The sequence below is a fragment of the Oenanthe melanoleuca genome, unplaced genomic scaffold, assembly GCF_029582105.1.
Source record: "Oenanthe melanoleuca isolate GR-GAL-2019-014 unplaced genomic scaffold, OMel1.0 S271, whole genome shotgun sequence".
In the NCBI taxonomy this organism is placed as follows: domain Eukaryota; kingdom Metazoa; phylum Chordata; class Aves; order Passeriformes; family Muscicapidae; genus Oenanthe; species Oenanthe melanoleuca.
Window position 1 is genome coordinate 5,797 of NW_026612920.1, and position 19,203 is coordinate 24,999.

Here is a 19,203-nt window from a genome sequence, read left to right on the forward strand (position 1 = left end):
GACGCCGGAAAGTGTGCGCGGGGCCGGGGCAGAGCGGGGCGGCGCTGCCGGGAGCCCCTCACGGCAGCGGGTGCCCCGTGCGGGGGCGGCGGGAGGGGGAGGCGGTGCCTGGCGTGCCCCGGGCGGCGCCGTGTGGGGAAGGGGCCCGCAGCCCGCCCGTGTGTGCGAGCAGGCCCGGGCGGCGCGGGGTGAGCCGGCTGCGGCCTGGCCCCGCTCCGGGGCGGCGCTCCCGGGAGTCCCGGCCGCTCGCCTCCCTCCGTGTTCTGCGCCGTGCTTCCCGTCCGGCCCCTCTGGGATGTGAGAACAGCAGGTGCCCGTGTTGAACTTACCCCACTTTCCCTGTCTCTTCATTTTCTTGTTCCTCTCGCTATCACCCATCTCCCCGCTCCCGGAAATAACGATTTAGTCGTGCTAAGTAAGGAGAGGTAAAATATTTATAATGCGATCCCACTTTTACTGTCTGAAAGTAGTTTTCTATAAGATTAGAGCAGGAAATGCAGTCTGTAACCATCTTGGAGAATCACAGGCATTGTTTAAAACACAGAAAATTAATTTACTAATATTAAGTTACTTTTTAGAGTAAGATAATATCAAATATATAACTGCCAAGCAGTAGTTGAGGGATCTGTAATATTATGGTCCTAAATTATATAAAAATCCTATTTGTTATACTTCTGTCGCATCTTTGAGTTTGAATCTATTGTGAAAGAGCTGATTCAATGTGTGTTTCTTCATATAATACTAATTTCTGATTCACTTTTGTAGACATGCCCTTGGTGGAGTTATTTTTTAACTATTAACTCATTAGCAGCAAGTAAACAAGTAGGCAGACTTTGTCCAGATCAAGCTTCTTCCTCCCACATCACCTCCCCCCTGTTTGTGGGGACACTGTCCAGCATTTCATATTTACCTATGAGTTTGATAAACTAATTCTTCTTCTCTAAGCTGTATTTTAGAAGAACATTATTTTTCTTGCATGTCTAATTTGGAGAGATTGGTTTGTAACCAATTAATTTTTATATGAGAATGTATGTTTGCTGTATTTTTAGGCAAGGGAGGTGAATTTGACTCTTTGTTAAAGACAAAGTAAAAAGCAAGTACATATGCCAAAAATATGTTAACATTTTAAAGGGACTTTTTTGGTCTTCAGCTTGCATGTGCAACTATGGCATTGGGCCAGCAAATAATGTTGTTTTCCTTATATGTATGTGAATTATTTGAATTATTTATCCTTTTTTTTGGAAAGCTACAAATTAAATATTTTTTTCCAGAAGGTCCCCAGATAACCCAACAAACCCCCAACTCTTGAAAATGGAAGTGATTATTGTCTTTTTTTATCCTTTGACATAAATAGCCCATATTCCTTACGTTTGAATGCTGTTTTAAAAGATGAAGGATTCATAAAAGGTCTCCAAAGATTCTGCAAGTCTGTAATTGTACATCTCAGTTTTTTATTTAATAGATTTCTATTTAATATATGAAATTCATTATCTTTCTGTATTTGAATGTTTTCATGAGGAGGTAATCCATGTCTCATAAAGCTAAACACTTTATAATAAAGTGATATTAAAGGAGGGGGGTGGGCAAGACATCACTTTCTCTTAGCTTTAAGAATACACAAAAGCATTAAGCACAATTTTTTTAGGTTTACTCATTACTGTTTACTTGCTTACAAAGCTTGGAAAAAAACCTCATTTGCTGAGAAACTATGTGAAAAGTTCCTTACTTTCAGTCCAAAGTTATTCTGTACATTTTAGAGAGGAACAAATACAGAAAGTTCAACGACAAGATGGTGATGATGATGACTTTTTAACTTTTTCTTGCCAGGTGAAAACTGCAAAAGTCTGAGGCTGACTGAAGAGAGAAACTAATTGTGCTGAAGTTAGTCCAGCTTCAACAATTAAAGGATATTTTTGGTACTTTTTAATTGAAGTGGAGGCGGCTTTTTTTTTTTTATAAATAACCATGGCAGATGTGGATCCAGACACGTTGCTGGAATGGCTGCAGATGGGGCAGGGGGATGAAAGGGATATGCAGCTAATAGCACTGGAACAGCTCTGCATGCTGCTTCTGATGTCAGACAACGTGGATCGCTGTTTTGAAACGTAAGTAGTTCTGGCTTCTGTTTGTGGAATGTTATTTTCCCCTTTCTGCAGTTTAACATTCCTAGAAACTTTCAGCCTCAAAAATGTTTTTACAAACTGAACTTCAGTTTAGATCACTGAAATCAAGTGTTTCTGTTAATGTTGCATGAAGTACCCTTGTCTGATTAAAAATGTAGTGTTGTTTGGGTGATACACAGTGCCTGTTCTGACACAGGAGCTGATTGCAGCTCCTAGTACATATCTTTAAATTAAATGATGTGGATTTGTGTGTGTGTGTGTGTGGAAAGGGTGGGTTGGTTTGGTTTTTTTTGCAGTTTGTTCCTTTTTTCTTTTGGACATAGTTGTTTTTTTGGTTTTGGTTTTTTTTTGTGTATTTGATTTTGGTTTTGGTTTGGTTTTTTTTTGGTAGAGAAAAACTTTTTTTGCACTAGGATTGTAATGATCACTTAGATATATTTAAGCATCTGTATTCTCATAATACTTTTGTCAAGGGATATAGTAGCTTTTTTTGAGTTCTGTAAATCCAAGCAAAAATCACAAATAATAACCACTGTTCACACAAATATTTTGCCCCTTCTTTGGAGCATGTTGCTGTTCATGCCACCTTCCTTCTCACCTGCATTTGTACATGTCATATAGCACAGTGCCTGTACTCAATCCTTTTTATATCTCTCACAGCACAAAATGCTGATGTAATCACTTCTGTTAATTGAGTGTTGCTGTGCTTGTGTTACACTACTTCCTGTGAGAGCCCACCACTAGTCTGGAAGAGGTAGCAAAAGTGTAAGCAATCACAACTTTTACTTTTTAGTTGGGTTCTTCAGTTCTGGTTTTCATGCTCTCTTCATGATTTTTTTTCATTGCTCTCACTTTCTTCTCATAATAAAATATGGCTAGTGTTTTTCAGATACATCCTCCTTTTCGGGAGTATGGGTTTCTGTCTGTTACACTGTTTAGTTTTGTAGCTCTGAAGGAAACAGTTTCAGTTTTCGGATTTACTCCTAGAAGCTGTTCTCATGACTACATTTATTACAGGAAATGTAAAATTCATACATCTCAAAAATTTGGATTTGTGGCAGTTGCAGTAGTTTTCTACAGTGCTTAGAAGTTGAAGCTGCCTGTTCTTTGCCTTGGTGAGCTTACTGGTAAAATTTTGACTTGAAGACCCTTATTGTAGTGAGATCCATTTGACTTCCCTGTCTATCCTCATACTACTGATACCGTGGGATCCTCAGAATTCATCATTGTAGAAAAACACTTCGTAGTTAAGAATGAATTTTTCTCATGAATCTGGGTGAACTGCCTCTTCAATACTGGTATAGAATTAAGCATAGGCATTTTTAAGGTTATCTTTGGCGTATTTGAGAGTCAGGAATGAAATGCTGACTTTAAAAAATACAAACTGGTTGTCGGTTTTGTGCATCTTATTTATTTCAATATAAATGAAATTACTTTTATTTCAATATAAATGAATTAAATAGTCCAAGTACTTTTTATACACTTTCTGAAAGTGTACATAATGAATGCTCTTTTATTGCAGTGTTGTGGTTTTAAAATTATTTATGTCTGAAAGAAGAAATATTTAAAATGCCATTTGGCATGTTAATTTTTCTTTTGAGTTTTGGTATAGTTTAATTTTTACTGATCTTCTAAGTTCTCTGTTTCTTTTGCTCTTGTAAGTTGTCCTCAAAAAGAAGAGAATTAAATGTAAATGGGGGAAGAAGTTACCAAAGTTCTCTGCCTGTTGAAGTGATTTTGCAATAATGTTGAAACTGCTACTTATTATTGGCTCTGTGAATATACTGAAGTATATGAACTGGTACCATGGTATTTGGATAACTGACATGGTAGCTTATTACTTTTCTCCCATTTATCACCCATCCTTTTTATTCCTCCCAACTGTACTCTTGTTCCTGCCACTGTCAGGGCTTACTGACTCCTCTAATTCTCTGCAAGTGCAAGCTGCTCTTTAAACCTGCTGAAGAAGGTTGTTAGTTTTCTGCTGTTACAGTAAGTTACAGTATATAGAGAGGTGTCTGATGAGCACTGGAGGTGGAACTGCATAACTGGAAATACGGGAGAAGCAGAGAAAGGTATACAGTCTTCAGTGGAGAACTTCTCAGTGATTGTCTCGGGTGCTTATGGTGCCTGCATTTCAAAGTGACTTTATTTATTTTGGAACTCTGTAAGAAACAGATGATATCTTGAAAGTGCTTTCAAAAAATCTTTCAAAATGACAGTTCAAATAGCCAAAATTGTCATATGCTGAGAGGGTATAACTAAAATGATCATGGATAATATTTTATAGTTCCTTTTCAGCTTGTTTTTTAAAGGAATTGCTGTTTGCTGAAATAGGAGATTTACTGTGTGACAGAAGGGCTGCTAAACCCCCATTTTTCAGGAACTAATTTTGGAAGTATTTTCAGTGCATGCCTGATCAAGTATATGGATGTATTTTTCTGTTGGTAAGAAAGCCAACCTCTAGAATTAACAAATTTGTTTTCTTCTACTAAGTAAGAGCAGCATTTCCAAGTTTTTGAATGCTGTGCACATGTTATTTGAGGATCTTGGAATTGTTTATTGCTATTAGTTATATATTGACAAAACTTTAAAGAAATTTTTTCATCTATGAAATTCAACAACTTCGATATGGACTTTTAAAACAGTTTCTTGGAGCTTAGTTAGACTCACTTTTAATATTAAGTGTTAGTCCACTTTTATGTAAGAGATTATTTACATTTGTGTTGTAAGCTAAGAAAAAACCCTATCATTTTAGTGTAGCACATGTGGTGATTAAAAGCTGCATATGTGAAATAAGGCCACATGAAAAATATTGACATGAATGGTATTCACCATCTCTAAAACCACAACACAGTTTTTATCCTGCTTTCTTAAGGAGTTAAGGGCAATACACAGTCTTACTTAGCAAAGAAAGCACAAAGTTGAACAGAAAAAACAAGTGTTGAAATGTTGGATTCAGAATCTTGCACTTCATTTTTGCAGTAAAGTAACATGGTTACTTTGCAGACATGTTCTGAAGGAAATGATATAGCTAATGCTAAAAGTAATAATTTGCTTTTGTACAAGAGTAATGGATATTGAATGTAGTGTTTCAGGTGAACTCCAAACCAGAAGCAGGCACACATGCAGGGTGGTGTGTTTCATAATGTTCTTGCAGAGTTCTAGCAGCATCACAGCAGATTTTGGGGTATGCATCTGATTAAGAGGTAGTGCTGCCAAATAATTGATGCTTCTTCTTTACTTCTTCCCAGATTTACATATTACATGCAATTAAATTATTTTGGAAGTTACTCATATGTTAAGACTACAAAAATCAGTGGTATATTCATCTTCTGGTGATAATGAGTCACAGACACTGCTAGTCACTTGGCATTGAAGAATGCTAACATTTTACCAGCAGCAAAAGCCACTAGCTTGAACTACAGATACTTAATGACTGAGGAGAAATGGCTTTGTTAAGTAGTTGAGTTTAAGTAAAACAGCAAAACTGTTGTGAATATAAAATTGGAGTTAAACTGTGCACTATTAAATCCACTTGAGCAGGAGTTTAATGAATGCATTTAATATAAACTTAATTGAAATGATGGGCTGGTTTTTTTGTTTTTTTTTTTTTTTTGTCTTTTATATTAGCTGTAACAGTTTAAATGTATGTGGAGGCCCCTAGTTGCAATTTCACATTATAAATGTAGCCGTTTTCTGAGTAGGTATTTGAATTTATTCTTTTTTCACCTTGTGTGATTGTTTCACTTTTTTGGTGAAATAAAATTAGAGCTCTTCTGGTTGGGCTTTCTCTTGCTGTCTGTCAGAGTAAAAGTACTTAGCAACTAAATACAATGAAAATTTGTAGATTAAGGCACTAGTGTAACAAAGTAAGACCTGCTTAAAACCTTTTTTACACAGCAGATGACATAGGCTTTATTAATGCTCAGAAGGAGAAAACATCTTCCTCTTTGGCTGTTCTGTATATTTGTATACATCTGTATATTTGGCATTAATGGATTTGGTAAGCAAAAAATTATCAGGAGTTACCAGCTCATTTGTCAAATATAAACAAGTACAAGGGGTCATATGTTAGGGTTCTAATGTGTAAAATAGAAATTCTATCAGTTTATTTTTTAGATCAGACATGTTTACTTTAGTTCACACTAAACTTTTTTCTTTCCAAAGTATATATTCACTAGGGAAAAAGTATATACCTTTGTCTTGCAGGTGCTAACAAGTGTAAGAAGAAATTCTAGTGAACTGAAGACTGTTGATGAAAGCTAGTGAGACTGTTGGAGTCATATGTAACAGTTTAGCTTCACCTCCACCTGCTTAAAACTACATTTTCCTGTGTTTCATAGGATTGCAAAACTCCAGTAAATCAAAATTTGATGTATAGAGAAAAACAATTTTTCCTTTAGAGATAGTATAAGAATCGAAAGTGCTGATTTTCAGGAATAGATTTACAGTCTGGGTTGCCTTTACAAAGCATCTTTGTAATTCAGACAGTAAAGTGCCCTTTAACAGGTTGACAACTGGGGAAAAACTAACAGGCTGAGAGAGCAGCTCAGTTGGTATCAAGGTGGTTTCGTGTTTCCTGTCCACAGATTTGCTTGTTTTGTTATTTTAAGGAGAAAAGTAAAGTCAGATCATTGTTACACTTTTGTGCTGGAGTGCAACAGTGAGTAAATTAGAGTATTGCTGTCAGCAATAGACTACAGTTTTCCTTATCTTAAACCCAGAAAAGCATATGTTCTTCATACATTATTGGTTTGCACTAATGCAGACATCTCTCCCAAATGAAAATTTTTAACCTCTAAAGTGGCAAGTCCCGTGTGATTCCTAGTAAGCTTTTTTTTTTTTTTTTTTAATGAAGGCAGACAGTATGGCAGCAGTGAAATAACTGCACTGGACTAATTTACTCTGTGGCCTCCAATATAGTGGGATCTTCAGCATCCTATAGAGTGGTTTTCTGAGATGGAAGTAGGGGTGGGCTCTGCAGGAGCAATCTTGTTACAACATATTGTTTAGAATTATTCCTGATTTTTAGGTTGTTTGTTTTTTTGTTTTTTTTTTTGGTTTTTTTTTTTTTTTTTTGTTTGTTTGTTTGTTTGTTTGTTTTGTTTTGTTTTGTTTGTTTTGTTTTTGGTTGGTTGGTTTTTTTTTTTCCAGCTATACAAATTTTAAAATACTAATATCTTTCTGGTTGCTCTTTGTAAAATGGGAATGGCTCACTGTCACTGGTGGTGTGGAGATTAATTAACCTTGTCTAGTTATTTTGAGAGTCTTAATGGTTGCAAATGTCAGAAGGGAAGATTAAGTGTAAATTGACATCCTCTCTTCTGTCCTGGCCCTTATATTTTATATGATTATACTGGATTGAGCATCTTGTTTGATACAAGCATAATGTGTAGCTAATGCTTCTAAGAGGGCATCCTACCTAATTTTACTCTCTTTTCTGCTATTAAATCTGCTGCCTAAATTGTCTTTGTTGAAATTTACTTGCTCTTTTCCATAATAATTTTTCATCCTGATGAATTTTATAGACAGCAGTCAGTTTACCTTTTCCTATTTAAAGGCATTAGTGTTCTTACTGTGAATGTACCTGCACATAAAGATTTCATCATCTCTTGGCCTTCCTCCCCTTCTCTAGTTCTTCAGTTTACAAGTTCTTCAGAAATAGTTTCCAGTGTTGCCTTCATCCATGCTGTTTATAGTAGTGCCTTTGACTTACTGTTAACTGTTAAATGTGCCAAGTTGAGTTAGATGTTTCCAAAACTTTTTACAGTAAGCATGGTTTTAGTTATCTGTCTTCAGAGTTGCTTTCAAGGATATGAGTGCTTGCTGCTTAGGTATGGCTTGATGTATTACCTAGACTAAGATCTGTAACTTGGCATGTGTGTGTGTTGAAAAATATTTTGTTTAAATGAGCCCACACCTCTGGGTATTCCAGACAACTCATCACAATCACACTGTCACTATATACTACTCTGGCATTTAATTTAATTTTTTTTTTAGTGGTATTGTCAAGTATCCTTTGTTTTGTTCAGAATTTTGTGTGAGATAAAACTGAAGTGATTCTTGCAAGTACTGTGCAAAAGATGAGTGCAGAATGTTGAGGCATCAGGTTAATGACCTTTTGAAAGTGTCAGCTCCTAACAGGTTGGATGAGACCAATAAAAAGTGTTACAGGAATTTCAAATTGCAGGCTTCCTTTCTTGCATGACTACTGGTCAAGTGATTTTTAATATTAGCCTCTTAAGAAGAGGTGGAGATAGCATAGATGTTAAGTAAATTGCTAATAGGGAAGTGGAAGTTTTCTTGTGTAAGTCAGTTCTTTTCTTGAGCACCTGGGAATGCAGTAGAAGCTAGTGGGGAGACGTGCATATTTAGGCACACATAAAAAATCCTACCTTTTGTTTAAATTGCTTATTTCCTTTTGAAATATTGACAGATGTAATATGTACACAAAGCATTATCTTCTTGCACAATTGAGGTTGCTACTAGTGGAAATCCTAGGCAGAAAGACCTGTAGTTTCACATTGTTTAATTTATTCAGCTATTGTGTACTAAGTGTCTATAAAATATTTACAAAATGCTGCAGATTGGAGGACAAACATGTGGAATTATTACTCTGACATACAGCATAGCTTTTATAAGATGCTGAAAAGTGCAAAAGGTAGGCTAACACATCTTTTATAGATTCAAGAATAATGCAAATGATAATTTATTTAGAAATACAGAAATTACCTATCCTGTGGAAGCTGTTTCCTCATTGATTTTCCTTATTTTTCATTTTACACAAATGATATTTATTGAATGTGTAGTTGAATACTAAATGTCCAATACTAATTGTCTTGCTGCCTAATAATGAACTCTCAGAAGAGGATTCAGATCTGTCATTTATTTAGCTAAAAGAAAGTTTAAAAGTGTTTTTAAATGTCAAGTTCGAATTCTAAATTAATTTCTTTTAATTCCTAACAAAGTGAAGTTTCTACTGGAATGAATACAGGATGGAATTGTTAATTCTCCAGCTTAGTTTTATTGGCCTGGGCTGTGATTACAATTAAGAGTAGAGATTCATAGTTGTGCAAATTTTAATGATTTTTAAGTCTGGTAAACGTTCCTAAATTGCCAGTTAATTTTTAGTTGCTTTTTCCTTTTACCTTTAAAATACAGTATGGAGTATGATCTAAAGTCTTATGCATGGATGATATTTTCTGGGCTTCATTTGCATTGTAACAGTGTTATATGAAAACAATGCAAAATGTGTTTTGTTAATGAATCCAAAAGAATGCATACAGGCAGTGCAGGTGTATGGGTTCTCTTGTGCATTGTCTTGATTACTAAGCTGGTTTTGCTTCATATGTGGAAATAAAACAGTCCTCCAGCAAAAGAAACAATGAGGGAAAGTCTGAGATCTCTTCCTGTAGAAAGAACTACAGAAAGGAAAAAAATCATCAATCAGAAATGAGTTGAAACTACTTTTGCTTTAAGAAAAATTATTTGTGCAGGATGTTCTTAAAAGTTTCAGAGTTGTGTTGTGTTGTTGTATCTGTTCATCTGGTATATTTTTCCTCAAAAACTGTTAGTAATGAGAGTTAACTTCAGTATTTTAGTTTTTATTTTAAATTATTATATATAAAGTAGTGTGCATACATATAATTCCTTATTTTCTCACTTTTAACTGGTCTCAGCAGATGGTATGCATTAAAGATCCAGCTATTGCTGGCAGGCAGCTGAGCTTGGTTTTCTGCCACAAGTCACATGTCTTGGGCCAGGCAGCTTCACTGAAGGCTGTGTCACATGCCAGGGGCTCCGCATCAACTGAATCCAGCGGTTACTTTGGAATTGAGTAACACACCCTAATGCTAGCAGTAGTTGTTAACTGTTTTGAGAATGAACTGAACTGGTCCTTTTTTCTTCTCTAAGTTTTTTTTTAAAGCACAGCAGTAGTCTAGTCTTCACTATTACTGTTCCTGTTTTAGCTAAATATTTTAAGTGCATTAAAATATGAAATGTAATTACAGAAATGAGTTTACAGTGCCTATTTTTACTTCCTTGATGTATTTTTACATTGGCAAGCTGTAAAATCAGCTGAGTCACTTCATTAGAGTTTAAAGGATTAGCACTGGCAGGAGATTACTGCTGTAGCTATTTAAGAATTTTGTATCCCTATGGATATTTCTGTTCCTGAAGAGGTGGGTGTGTATGTAAAGGTTCAGAAGTATGTCAGCATATGGAGTTATGCTGATTATAGTGCTGTAAATTCTGTAGTAATATAACTATACTGACAAATTTTATTAGTTTTTTTTACATCGAGATGATTATGATATTTAGAAAATGTTTTTAGATCAAGTATATTTTTTGCAGAGAAAGAATGCATATTAAAGAATTTTTGTATTATGCTCTTTGCGACCTAATAACTCATTTTAGCACTGCAAGTATGAATATATTTATTTAAATATAAATCATACAGAATCAGCACTTTTTAATGTGGTTTACTTCTTGATGCCAGTACAGGAAACAGAGAATGCTCTAGTACCCTAATCTTAATAAATTATACTATAGATGGGAAATATTGCTAAGGAATATTTCCTCTTTTGGACAAACCTATCTTTCAGCAAGATCTTTGAAACATAGTGAGTGGAAAACTTGGAAGATAGTAATAACAGCAGCTCTTCTGGAAGTACAGGAATGAAGCTGGGTGGACAGTGAGAGCTACAAGACTTAAAGTAATTAGCAAGAGCTCTAGTGTGGGTTGTAGAGTAACCTCATTATCTTGAAGTCGGTCTTTCACTAAGGAGTAACACAGAGTGACCTCATTAATGCACTAAGTAGTCCCTAATCACTCTTCTAAAGTACACATTTGAAGTACTTTAGGAAGTGCCCAATGTGATATTAATAAAGCTCCCTAGAAATAAAAATCTGAAAAGATTTTCCTTTCTTTTTTATGTCTATTAGAAGAAGGGCCTAAATAGAAAACTGAACTTCTGAGGTACCTATTTGCCATTATTTTCTGATTTGAAAGAATAAACACTAATAAAGAATAGATTTTTCTGTATTAAAGAAAACTCACCACTATCTCTTTGCCTGTCACTGCATATAGGTCATTGTGGACAGTGATTCCTCACCTACAACTGTGATTCCTCCTACAACTAGGAATTTTTCTGTCACAGTTTCTTTCTTTTTTAAAATATATATTATTTCTAGTTAATATATAGTCTGGATAAAAACAACATGTAGACCTGATTTTGATACTGGGATGAAATTAGAAATTTTGCACTTAGCTTTTTTTTTCTTTGGTAGGTGTTGATGCTAGCAGTAATGGCAGGTTTACTGGTGTATTTTTCTCTTGGAAATCAAAAGCCTCATTTGTCAGTAGATGGAGGTGTACTAAAAGCAGACCATTGGTTGCTATCCTGTCACAACCGTTCATTCAGTGCTGTAGCTCTGACCTCAGTTAGTCTTCTGTCCCAGGAAGTTTTGACAGCCTTGTTTTTCCCATGTAGACTGTTTTCTAAAGGTGGGTCCGATGTTCAGCCTTTGTTTTATGGACACTCCTGGAATGCTTTGATTTACTACATTTCCAAATACATTTTAGCTCTGACCATAGCCTTAGTTGGAACAGCAGTAAGGTCTATATTACTGAAGTGCCTAATCTTCCTCAGCCAATATTTAAAGAATTTTTAGGTCCTTTTGATCTGTTTTGGCCTGCCTAAGAAAGCCAGTAAGGATTCACCTTGGAATTATGATGTAATAGTGATGCATATATAACATGATGTATCTGATTCACTCTTTGGTTCCTGCTGGTGTTGACTGTATTTGCTTACTTGGTGCTTCGTTAAAACGAGGGGCTGGTCCTGAGAAGGTGCTGTGCTTGGCCTGTTTGCTAGAATTGCCTCCAGTTAAGCAGTGGGTTTGCCTTCTTTCTGCTGCCTTTGCTTATGCTTTAGTGCCTTTACTTGGGATTGGATTGAGTGAAGACTCAAGGGCTGCTCTGAAAACCTGTTTTCACAATTTTGAGGCATAAAGACTGGCCACTGAATTAGGGCAGCACTTTCCCTCTCTTTCTATTGGTCAAATGCCTGCACAGAGAAATCCCCAGTGGAGCTGCCTGAACAGAAGGGAGAGGTGTACTTTGGGCATTTGCTATATGGCTTTGACGGTGTTGCACCCCATCCCATTGTGGGGCTGGTGTTCGCACCTACGCCTGTTAGTTCTTTCTCTGGCATTACTCATACAGGCACATTCCTCCCTGAGACAATGTAGAGCTGAGGCTCATAGTTTCAACCACAGGAGACCCATGTCATTGCTTAGTGCAAATTTGGGGATTAAAGGGTGGTCAGTATAAAGCTGATCAGTATCCTTTTGTTTGTATGCAGTTACTGATAGAAAAGTTAGCTACAGCATAAAGAATGAAGTCCTTCAAAATGACAGCTAGGCAATTTTATTCTGTAATTGTTTAGCTACCTGTTTGAGAAGATCATGGCTGGAGTTCTAGGGATGTGTCCATAAATCCTTCTTGCCTGCTATCAGAGACTGAACTATTGATCTAGACTGTGTGTGAATGACAGAACTTGTACTTCTAGTCTCTTGTTCTCAGGGACTTTACACTGATAAGGCCTGAGGGAACTTCAACAAGCCAAAAGAATCTGAATTTATCTGTTTGGTCTGTGTGTGCTTGTGGGTGTAATCTGTATATCTTCAGAGGAGACTCCACAACCATTCTGGTTGTAATTGCCAAGTCACTCTCCATGACTCCATAGAAAGTCATTGCAATCCGAAGTTACTGGAAAAGGAAACATTGAACCCATCTGTAAAGGTAGAAAGGAGAACCCTGGGAACTACCGCCCAGTCAGCCTCACCTGTGTGCCTGGGCAGGCCATGGAACAGATCCTCCTGGAAGCTGTGCTAAGGCACACAGAGAGCAGGGAGGTGGTTTGGGAGAGTCAGCATGGCTTCACCCAGGGCAAGCCCTGCCTGACTAACCCTGTGGCCTTCTGTGGTGGGGTGACTCTGTCACTGCTCAGGGGAACAGCTACAGCTGTTGTTTATCTGGACTTCTGTAAAGCCTTTGCAGGCTTCCTCCCAACATCATTCTCTCTAAATTGGAGAGAGAAGTATTTGCTGGGTGGACTGTTAGATGGGTTAGAAATTGGTTGAATGGTCACATGCAGAGGGTAATGGTCAATAGCTCAGAGTCCTGATGGACATCAGTGACAAGTGGTATTGCTCAGCGATCTCTTTTGGGCCCAGTGTTATTTAATATCTCCATTAATATCATAGACCAAGAGATCTATTGCACCCTCAGCAAGTTTGCAGATGGCACCATGCTGAGTTGTGTGGCTGACACACCTGACACACCTCTAGGGGAATGAACAAGGTTGAGAAGTGGGCACATGGGATTCTCATAAGTTTTAACAAGACCAAGTGCTGGTGCTGCACTTGGATTGGGGCAAACCTTGGTATCAGCACAGGCTGGGGATAGACAGAGGTAGAGCAGCCCTTGCCAGGAGGACTTGGGGGTGCTGCTGGCTGGGAGACTGGACATGACCTAGCCATGGGCACTGCCAGCCCAGAGAGCCAAGTGTGCCCTGGGCTGCATCCAGAGCAGCGTGGGCAGCAGGGCAGGGAGGGGGATTCTGCTCCTTTGCTCTGCTCTGAGACCCACCTGCAGGGCTGCATCAGCTCTGGGGTGCCAGTACAGGAAGGATAGGGACCTGCTGGAGTGACTTCAGATTAGGGCCATGAAGATTAGAGGGATGGAGCATCTCTCCTATGAGGAAAGGCTGAGAAAATTGAGATTGTTCAGCCTGCAGAAGAGAAGGCTTTGGACTGACCTAATTATGGGCTTCCAATAGCTGAAGGGAACCTAAAAGAAAGCTGGAGAGGGACTTTTTACAAGGGCATGTAGTGACAGGACAAGGTTACTCTAGTGGGTTGACCTTGGCTGGATGCTAGGCACCCACCAAAGCTGCTCTGTTGTTCCCTTCTGTAACTGGACAGGAGGGCAAGAATATAATGAAGGGTTCATGGTTGAGATAAGGTGTGGGAGGGAGATCACTCACTAAATACTGTCATAGGAAAAACAAAGTTGAACTGGGGATATTAACTGACTTTATTGCTAACAGTATCAGGCAGCTTTATTAGTTGTTTCATAAAGCATGGTAAGATCTTGAAGGAAACTATTAGCATTTTGCTGTCCCAGGATTTGGTGTCTTTGTGTGAGTCATTGCATACCAGATGGGATACTGAATGACCTCTGAGTCTTCAGAATGATTCATCAACAAGTACTTCACCTGTCTTCCAGACTAAAAAACATGTTATTGTTTCTTTTTTGGATTTAGAAAAGTTTTAGGCCATCTTTTGAAAGCCAAAACCCCACCTGAAGGAAGAGTTGCAATATTTGCTTCCTGTAGATTTAGTCTGGTCTCTTACATCTAGGGTTGAGGTATCCACTACTTTGACTACTGTCACAGCATATATCCCCTTCACTTAATTCCCCACCATCACCTTGAAAGTCTTTTACCACTCTGGTGGGCCATCATAATGCCAAGTTATGCTAAATATGCTGCTGGAAGATAAATTAACTAAAATATAGCTTCATGTCTTAGATCTTTTGATCCAAATCAGTCTTAATCCACAGCTGTTCTAATAATCAAAAGTATTTTTTCAGTTTATATTCTGTAATGTCAGAGGAATAGAAGGAGGACCATTGCAGCTTGCTTTTTTGTTTTGAAGTTTTGGGAATGTTCTTCACCATTCTTGCATATGGAAATGAGGCTAGTAATAAAGAGGAGCATCAGAGGCTAACTGAGACATGGATGTGGAGAGAAAATGCAATAGATGCAAGCTACATTAATTCAATATGTTCTCAATGTGATAAGGGGAAAAAAGGAGGCAGGGGATAGGGTAGGAGACTGGAATAGGATGAAAAGACAAGGAAAATAACATAGGGAAAAAGGACCACTCAAAATCAAATTCTGTATTAAACCTAAAATCTTTAGTCTTTGTATGTAAAATTTCATGATTAAGTAGGTAGTAATCATCATGAACCTTGAAGCACTGTAAAGAAAATATGCATTCTGTTTGGTGATATGAGATTAATTCCTAGAAAAAAAACTCCAAAAGATAAAGATTTCCCCTGTATGATGGTAAAATTTCAGGAGTATCTTTTTCTGCTGACTTTTTAATGCAGCATCTTTTCAGATGACCTATTTGAATTTTCATGTGTGTGAGATGCAGTGTTCTAAATTAATGTTCTGAACCAACTGTGAACTAGCTGAGCAAATGTGTGCATGGAAAGCGTTAACATGGAAGTGTATGAAATTGCTTAATGTGCACAACATAGTAATGTGTTGTGGTTTTTTTTCCCTGCAGATGCCCTCCTCGAACTTTTTTGCCAGCACTGTGCAAAATTTTTCTTGATGAAAGTGCTCCAGACAACGTACTGGAAGTAACAGCTCGTGCCATAACGTATTACCTGGATGTATCGGCTGAATGCACCCGTAGGATTGTGGGAGTGGATGGAGCTATCAAAGCACTTTGTAATCGTTTAGTCGTTGTTGAACTTAACAACAGAACCAGCAGAGATTTGGCTGAGCAATGTGTGAAGGTTAGTACACTTAAGAGCCTCTTGTTTTTAAGAAGGATTTGGATAATTTGCTATTTCCCAAGAGCATCCTCATATTCCAATTCTATTTTTTTAAATTAAAATGTGATGCAAAAGCATAGACTATGACAAAAGTGTACATGCTGACACTGCTGCTTATCCTTACTGTCAGTCTGCTGCTCTTCACAGCTTGATCTTCTTTTTAAAAAAGTATAGAAAAGGAAACAAAAAATATTAGAGGAAATTTCATGTTTATCTTGTATGACTAGAATGCTAATAGAATGCCAAGGGCTATTTTTATGAAACCAAAGAGAAGAAGAATTGCTCCAGATACAGATAAATTACCTGGTGTAAAAAAATTCGCTGCTGCCTGTTCAATAGCACTAGGTCTAGCTTTGCTATGCCCTTGTGAAGTTTATAGAGATATTTAGAAGACCCTTACAATCTCTCATTTAAGGCGTAACTCATGGCTATGTGGTAACATATAGATGGAGTTTTTGATTTTCATGGCAGCAGAGTTTATGCGTGTATTTCCTGTTTACTATTTCTGTTGACTCAGAAGTGCTTCACTGGGGTAATGATGCTCTTACAAGTTTCAACATTCTCAGTTGTGTATTTCTCCCAGTATGAGAGATTATTACCTGTTTTCATGAACACCTGTTATGACCACGCCTTTGGGGGATGTTCTTATATTGGCTCCCATATTTTGAAGAAAGCTGTGACTACTAACTAGTAGAGTACTGGAGCCTTTGGCCCCTTCTGGGTGTTGAGGAAGAGTTTTTCTTTTTTCCTGTTGTTTCATTTTTTTAAGCAGTTCTGTAGATGGATATAAGTATCTGACTGTAGATATAAATAACTGACTTCTTGTGTGTGCTTCATTCAAATTAAATTTCTTTTTGGCATAGGTGTTAGAATTAATCTGTACCCGTGAGTCAGGAGCTGTGTTTGAAGCTGGAGGATTGAACTGTGTTCTGACATTCATTCGTGACAGTGGACACCTTGTTCATAAAGATACTTTGCATTCAGCTATGGCTGTGGTATCCAGACTCTGTGGCAAAATGGAGCCTCAGGATTCTTCGTTAGAAATCTGTGTGGAATCACTGTCTAGTTTATTAAAACATGAAGACCATCAGGTAATGTAATAGTTGGCTCAATGTGCTGTGAATTTAACTTTCACTTTGTTTAATAAAGGAATGAGTAGGTAACTTTATACAGCCTCCCTAACTGTATATTTACATAGAAGTTGTTACATTTGGGTATTACAATAGTTTCCTTTATAGTTGTAGTGGTAAGAGAATAAAAACTCTGCTTAGTGTTTGGCTTCAAGTGCTGGTGTTTGAATATAGTCTTATTTAGCCTCTGAAAACTGCATTGAAAAATATCCTGTAATTTTTTTCAGTGCATTTTGAGGCACTTTCTGAAGTATTTATTGTTCTATGGCTGTACCTCAATCACTATAAGGTTGAGTATAAGTAAGAGGCAAAAATGAATTTAGTTTGTGTTTCTTTTGCCAAACTAAGAAAACCAATGAAACCACCCATAGTCAATGCTAAAGTATTACACTGGAAGTCAGCTTAAATGATGCTAGTAGAAGTGCTGCTCCACTTCTTTACTACAGTTTTACTAACCTGAGATAAAATAGTCCTTGTCAAATCTAGAAAATGAATCCCAGAGGAATTATCTTTCTACTAGTAGAATCTTGTTGTGTATGTCATACTAATGCTCTGGAATATCTATTTAGCCAAATTCTTGCTATAGCCTGGCCAGGCTTCTTGTCCACACTCAGAACTGAGTCCCCATTTCACTCTGACCTCTGTCCTCATTCCTCTACATGCACAGATCCAGCCTCCAGTGTGGTTCATTAAGCACAGCATATTTGGGGAACTAAATCTCCCTGTGAGATAATTTTTTTTTATATATATTTTTAGACCTTAAGAATTTTCAGGGGGCTGTCATACACTAGCTATTTTAGAACAAGCTATCATGTTTTTTAGCCATTAAATAATTTTATTAGTAACTAATCTTCTGAGGCAAGGTGATCTTGAAATTAAAACCATTAAGTCTTTAGCATTTTAACTATTTCCCAATTTATAAGGTGGTAGGGAAAAGCAGTTGCTGAGGCTGTTGGAGATGCGAAGGAGAGTTCAAATTAACTTAATTGTTCAGCAGTTAAGCTTAAAGATAAGCATGCTTAAGATGGGACCCAGATGATAGAAAATAAATCCGTACTAGTATCCTTGAGAAATAGGTTATGCATGAAACAAGCCTCAGGATTACAGTGGATGTTGGATGTGTATTATGGATTTGTCCAGTAATGTCCCTTTTCAAGTTTGTTGCTGCCTACTTTGTCTTTTTACACTGTTGGGTTTGATCACTTGTTAAGTGGGCTGCCAGTTAGTAACACCACATGATGGATAAGTTCAGACCAGGTGAATATGGCCCCAAGAGCAGTCTATATATAATTTTGGGGTTTTACCTTTGTGTTACACTTGCAATTTGGGAGAAGAAATGTAAATACTTTCCTAGTACTCTTTTGCATTGTGAACTGTAAACTGACATTAATGCAGTGTGTTAAACAAGTGAACTTTCTTGTGTATTTCTGACAGCTGCTAAGGTAAAAATCTATGGAGTATTTGCAAATTACATAAAGATTGGTAGAATTGTTTCTGTGTTGTCAGAGAACTGGAGCAAGATGCCAGAGGACACAAACAGTGACCACTACACATTTAAGAAAAAAATCTGGTGCAAAAGAGTACTGATAATGCAGAATGTTTGGCATTTACAAACCATATCAGAAGTCTGCAAACTTGATGGAGAATTAAGATTTTTATCTTCATGAAGTCTGGCTAATACTGTAATCTTGTTCTGTGTGTTGATGAGTAACTGTCTTGAAGTCCTTGATCTGTTATAGCAGACAGTTGTTTTGAAAATGGACTGCTGAGTTGACATTTTAGGGAGTAAGAACTGTAGTGATTCAGATTTTGGTTAGAGAATAGGTATTGTGGGAGTTTTTCTATTTCTTGACATCAGTCTGCTTTGCTACTGACTGTCTTTAAAGGCAAATGTGCCTGAAGCAAGTTATCTCAATAGGCCGGTGCAAACCTCCTGATCTGAAAGACTGAGTGAGACACATTTTGTGTGTAGGTAGAGAGACATTAAAGGCAAAATCTTCCTTTATTTTCAGTATTGACATGAAAAGATGTTGGATCCTTTCCTGGGCAGTTAGCCAGCAGTATTTTTTGCTAGATTGTTAAGAGGATCATCAGTAAGCTTTGTTTCTACAGTGTCACTGGGAGTTTTTGTGTGCGATTGGTTGGTTGGATTTTTTTCTTGCCTTTAGTGACAAACCTAAATTTAGAAGTTTGTATTTTATTATCATAAACATTCTTGCATGTCCCTGTGTCAGGTGCGCCATGGATAATCTGAGTTATCCATGTGTAAAATTTGCTTTTCCCAGTTTGTCTTATTTTTAGGCTTGGT

The 19,203-nt window shown here is 37.3% G+C and overlaps 1 protein-coding gene across 1 annotated transcript; it reads left to right on the plus strand.

Moving 5' to 3' along the window:
- Positions 1-333: 333 nt before the first annotated feature.
- Positions 334-16,856, plus strand: LOC130266832 (E3 ubiquitin-protein ligase HECTD1-like; the record flags this gene model as incomplete). The annotated part of the gene is made up of 4 exons (XM_056516101.1): positions 334-425; positions 1,828-2,105; positions 15,492-15,726; positions 16,629-16,856. Coding segments are annotated over exons 2-4 (603 nt in total), but the record flags the coding sequence as incomplete, so codon positions are not given.
- Positions 16,857-19,203: the final 2,347 nt, after the last annotated feature.